General features: G+C 56.1%; 1 protein-coding gene across 1 annotated transcript in view; it reads left to right on the forward strand.

The window, feature by feature from the left end:
* The first annotated feature begins 3,483 nt into the window (after window positions 1-3,483).
* The window catches only part of LOC105001023 (basic salivary proline-rich protein 2-like), a 2,204-nt gene continuing 568 nt past the window's right edge, over window positions 3,484-5,119 (forward strand). The window contains exons 1-3 of the mRNA XM_010857142.1: window positions 3,484-3,791; window positions 3,881-3,998; window positions 4,122-5,058. Coding sequence (XP_010855444.1) covers window positions 3,484-3,791; window positions 3,881-3,998; window positions 4,122-5,058 — 1,363 coding nt within the window. The remainder of the gene's footprint in view (window positions 3,792-3,880; window positions 3,999-4,121; window positions 5,059-5,119) is intronic.

Consider the following 5,119-nt stretch of genomic DNA (forward strand, 5'->3'; position numbering starts at 1 on the left):
TTTTGAGAGCATGTGGGTCATCATGTCCGCACTCCACCCTGGAGGAAGTCCACAGACGCCACAGGCCAGCCCTGTCTGCAGGACTCCACCCCTGCTGCCTCCTGAAGGTCCACTGGGGCTTGTCTTGTTCTCACTTTCTCACCTCAGTCCTGCGCCTGGGTCCCGTCAGACCAACTGACCCCCGATCTCTATAGGTGAGTCAAGGCTCTCCTGGCTCAGAACCATTGGGTTAATGTATGAAGTCACTCAATGTACAATGTAAAAGCCCCACATGTGGGTGACTGTCAACAAATCCATGCTGAAGTCACGTGACCGTTTTGAAATAGCAGCATTTACTTCTGAGAAGAGAATGTGAATTGGGGGCAGCTTTTCACTGGAGAAATGTGAGATGGAGGGTTTGGAGAGGGATCCTTTGGAGGAAAGAATTGTTGGGGTCTCTCTGTAGGAAGCTCAAGTTGGAATCAAGACCCCTGGGAATCAAATCAATAACCTCAGATATACAGATGACACCATTCTAAAGCAGAAAGCAAAGAGGAACTAAAGAGCCTCTTGATGAAGGTGAAAGAGGAGAGTGAAAAAGCTGGTTTAAAATTCAACATTCAAAAAAATGAAGATCATGACATCTAGTCCCATCCCTTCACGGCAAATAAAAGGGGAAAAATGGAAACAGTGACAGACTTTATTTTCCTGGGCTCCAAAATCACTGCAGATGGTGACTGCAGCCTTGAAATTAAAAGGTGCTTGCTCAGTTGGTAAAGAATCTGCCTGCAATGTAGGAGACTCAGGTTCAATCCCTGGATTGGGAAGATACCCTGAAGAAGGGAATAGCAACCCACTCCAGTATCCTTGCCTGGAAAACTCCGTGGACAGAGGAGTCTGGTGGGCTACAGTCCGTGGGAAGAGTCAGGCATGAGTGAGCAGCTAACACTTGCTCCTTGAAAGAACAGCTGTGAAAAACCCAGACAGTGCATTAAAAAGCAGAGGTATCACTTTGACAACGAAGGTCTGTATACGCAAAGCTATGGGTTTTCCATATACAAAGACCTGAGAATTGAACCATAAAGAAGACTGAGCACTGAAGAATTGATGCTTTTGAACTGTGCTGTTGCAGAAGACTTATGAGAGTCCTTTGGATAATAAGGAGATCAAACCAGTCAATCCTAAAGGAAATAAGTCCCGAATATTCACTAGAAGGACTGATGCTGAAGCTGAAGCTCCAATACTTTGGCCACCTGATGTGAAGAGTCGATTCATTGGAAAAGTCCCTGATGCTGGGAAAGATTGAGGGCAGGAGGAGAAGAGGGTGACAGAGGATGAGATGGTTAGATGGCATCACCGACTCAATGGACATGAGTTTGAGCAACCTGGGAGACAATGAAGGATAGAGAAGCCTGGCGAGCTGCAGTCCATGGGGTTGCAAAGAGTCAGACATGACTTCGCAACTGAACAGCAGTAACTCTGTATAAAAAGAAGTTCTGCCTGCTTTCTGCCTCTGGGTGACGTCATCCTGGCTTGAACCCAAATCCCATTACACTTCTAATTCCATCCGTGCAAGTCACTAAATTCAATCCTGTCAATTCTGCCTCAATTCCCCTCCCACACACCTCTGTTCCAAGCCATGTATGAAGAAAGTATCATTTGAGAAATATTTTTAATGCATTTCATCAGTATTAGGGTTGCCAGATTTAGCAAATAAAAAACAGAACACCCAGTTTGGGATATTCTTGTTTTTTGCATCTGGTTTATGACATAGTTTCTGTTGAAAATGTACTTAAATGTATACTTTGAATACAGTTGCTTTCTAATTTTTGAATCATTATTGTCAGTGGAACAGAAACTATGTGAAAAGCTTGGTTACTACAAGGTAAGGAGTGATCCTGCTGAAAAGAAGACAAGAAAAAGATTGGATAAATATATAATTTATGAATTACACGGTCTTTATTACAAATCTGAGCATTGCCACCCCTCAGAAGGAAACACCCAGACGTGCAGAGTAATCGTTAAAGTCAATCCTCTTTGATATGGTAATGATTTCTGTGCAAGTTTTGCTTTGCACATGTTTTGTGATTGTGTCAGCTGAAGGTGTATTTTTCCCAGGCAGAAAGCTAAAATACACTGCACGGGGAGTTTACAAGCCTTATTGGAAAATGGTGAGCTTTCTGAACAGGCCTCAGTTTACCCTCTTGGCCTGGTCCCTTCGTGGCCGTCATTCGTGGCCCCTTCATTACCCGTCGTGGCCATCACTGGGCCTCGGGCTCCGAACAGGCCAACAGGGCAGGTGGATGCTGACACTGGGCCTGAATCACCAGCGAGAAGCCCCTGGGAGAGCCTCCGGGGCAGGAGGAGCTGGGAATTGGGAGGCAGACTGCCTGGGGCGCTCAAAGGACCCCCCAGAATCATCCTGAGCACCGCCCCCTGCCCTCCCAAGCTGTGGTGGGCACCGGCAGGCATTGCTTCATCTGGGGTTGTCTGCCAGCAGCTCTGCCTCCGGAGTGCAGACCCTGCTTCTTTCCGCAGGACCCCTGCCCAGAGCCAGAGCTGGAGCCCTACGGAGGAGGCCGCCTGCGCACCCCATTCCGCTCCGTCGTCTAGTGTGGGACACACTCCAGATGACGATGCCATCACGGCACTCAGCACCTGCCTTGGGCATCCTGCCTGAGGCCTCCCAGGCCTCTACCACCATGACGAGTCAGGACCACCGCGGGCCTGTCTCCCACAGATTCGCTACCAGCGGCTTTCCCTGATCACCAGGGAACAGGACAAGAAGGCCTTGCCTGCAGCCCACGGCCCACCTGCGGCTTACCCTTCTGTCTGGCTCTGACACCTTTGTGCTGGGCAGGCAGGGCCAGCAGGGGCAAGCCCCTGAGAACATCCTCTGCTTCTGCTTAAAGATCTGAAGTCAGTAGAAAGTTTACATTGTAACTTGTTTGTGCCACTCTCTCCTTGCAAGGGGCTTTATCTTCTTTCAAAGCCCAGCAGCCTTAAATCAGCCCCTTTCTCTGCAAGAGGCCCAGCCCCACCAGAGGTTAAGCCAACGCCTTTCTCATCAGGGCTTGGGATCCCCCAACCCCTGCCACAGACAGCCCCCCACCCCCACCCCCAGGAAGCTGGGCCTTTCAGGAACTCCTGTTTACATCTGGGCCCATTACCAACTAAGGCGTTATTATTGGAGGGGCTGAGGATCACTAATCATTTTAAAACAAATTGCTTTTCCACTGCCTGAGAGTCAGAAAGAATAAACCTGGAGCAGCCTGGGCCTCCTGTCTAAATAAACCAGCACCCGGGACCTGGATCTGCCCAGGGGTCCGTTGGGCCCTAAATCCCACCGCACTCCTCCCACCCTTCCACCCATCCAGCCCTCCCTTCCTCCAGGCCTTGGCGGTTTGGTCCAGGCCCCTTCCACCGTCTCCCCATCCTGGATGTGTATGGCCCACTGCCCTGTCCCCTCCTGGAGTGGGATGGCAGGAAGCTGAGGCCAAAGTCATGTCCTGGGCACAGCTGACCCAGAACAACAGGCCCGTCCGAGGATTCCCAAAGGGTACTAAGCACCTCCAGGGGTCCAACCCTCACTCGCCCCCAGCCTCAGAGCCTCCTCCGCAGGGCAGGCCTCCTGCATGTCCTGCCTTTCTTAAGGACCCTCTCCAGCCCAGCGGGAAGCTCCGGACTCCACTTCTGTGGTCCCACCTCAGCGCTTCCAGCTCTGAGAGGCCAAGCCAAGGTCGCCAGGACCCCCCAAAGGAGGGCCCCAGTCGGGTCTGGCAGGCACAAGTTCCCGAAGTGAAGGGTTGGAGGTTCAAGGGTTCAAGCACCCCCCCTCCCTCCGCCCCGACCCCTTGACTCTGGAGCTTGTCCTGAGGGACTGTAGCTGGTGGCCACCCAGGCGACCTGGCACGCCCGAGGGCGCCCCTATCCGAACCCCGAACTTCGCTGTGTCCCCGCGGGCTCCTCAGCACCTCCAGGCAGCCCTCCAACCAGTTCTTAAAAAGAAGCGTGTGGAGGTAAGTCAGCTCGCCTGGTCGGGCCTGTAAAACCCCGACCTCTCCTGGTAAGTGCTCTGAGAAGAGATGTCTTAGGCCCCTCGCCAGTGGGAAGTCGCGCCCAGACCAAGCGGCTCGCTCTAGAGCCGTCAGGCCTCTGACTCGCTGTCCCGGAGGTGCGGGGGGTGGGGGGCGGGTCACCGCCCGGCGGGACGGGCGGAGAGAGTGCTCCCGGCGGCCCAGCGAGTGTCATCCCGGACTGGGCTCCCAGCGCCGCGCAGCAGCGCCGTGCGCGCTGCAGACTCGCAGAGGCAGAGCGAAAGGGGCGGACAGAGGCTGGCGGCGGCTCCTCCCTCGCGGGCGTGGGAAGGGCGCCCGAGCCTCCGCCGATCGTCCCGTGCTCCAAGGCAGCGCTTTCGGTTTGCGGCGGACCGGGTGTGCACTCGGCGCCCCTTCCGCGCGCGCTCACCGGCGCTCCCGAGGGGCAGGGCGGGTGGCACCCAGAGCCGCCGGCGAGGGCTCCCGGAGCAGGGCTGGAGGGCTTGGGGGCGCGGAGAGGGGCCGGGAGGAGGGGCGGCCGGCGAAGCCGAGCTAGGGGCTCGCGTCGTCGGGGGGACCCCGGGATGGGGCCTCCCCTGGGACCCGGCGGGGACCTCGTGTCCCGGCAGGCTGCTGGATGGCCCGGGCTGCGGCCTCCTAAGGAGGCCTCGAAGGGTGACCCTAGCCCGCTCCCCTCGAGGGGCTGGGGCCCGGAAATGGCGGGAGGCCTTAGCAGGCCGCGCGCCCCGCACTTCCCAGAGCCCGGGCAAGTCTCCGTGCTCCCGGGACCTGCGGCTAGGCTTGCCCTCTTCGGTCCTGGTCGCTGCCTTTCGGTGCCTCCATGTGACCAAGGAGCGCACACGCGGTGGCGCTGCGCCGGAGGCCGGCGGGACAGAAATGAGTCTGGGGGTGTCCGCTGAGGGCCGACCTCAACCCCGGAAGGCCCCCCGGGGGCTGGAGGCAGAGGAGGAAAGACAGTTCCCTGAAGAAATGATTGTAGTAGTTGTGCAGGAGCCAAACGTGGGCTCGAACCAAACCTGGGGTGACGGACGTTAAAGAACTTCGGGTCGCCCGGCCGCCTCCAGCGCGCGCGCCTCCTTCGG

The sequence above is a fragment of the Bison bison genome, unplaced genomic scaffold (genome assembly GCF_000754665.1).
Source record: "Bison bison bison isolate TAMUID 2011002044 unplaced genomic scaffold, Bison_UMD1.0 scf7180017864377, whole genome shotgun sequence".
Taxonomy (NCBI): Eukaryota; Metazoa; Chordata; class Mammalia; order Artiodactyla; family Bovidae; genus Bison; species Bison bison.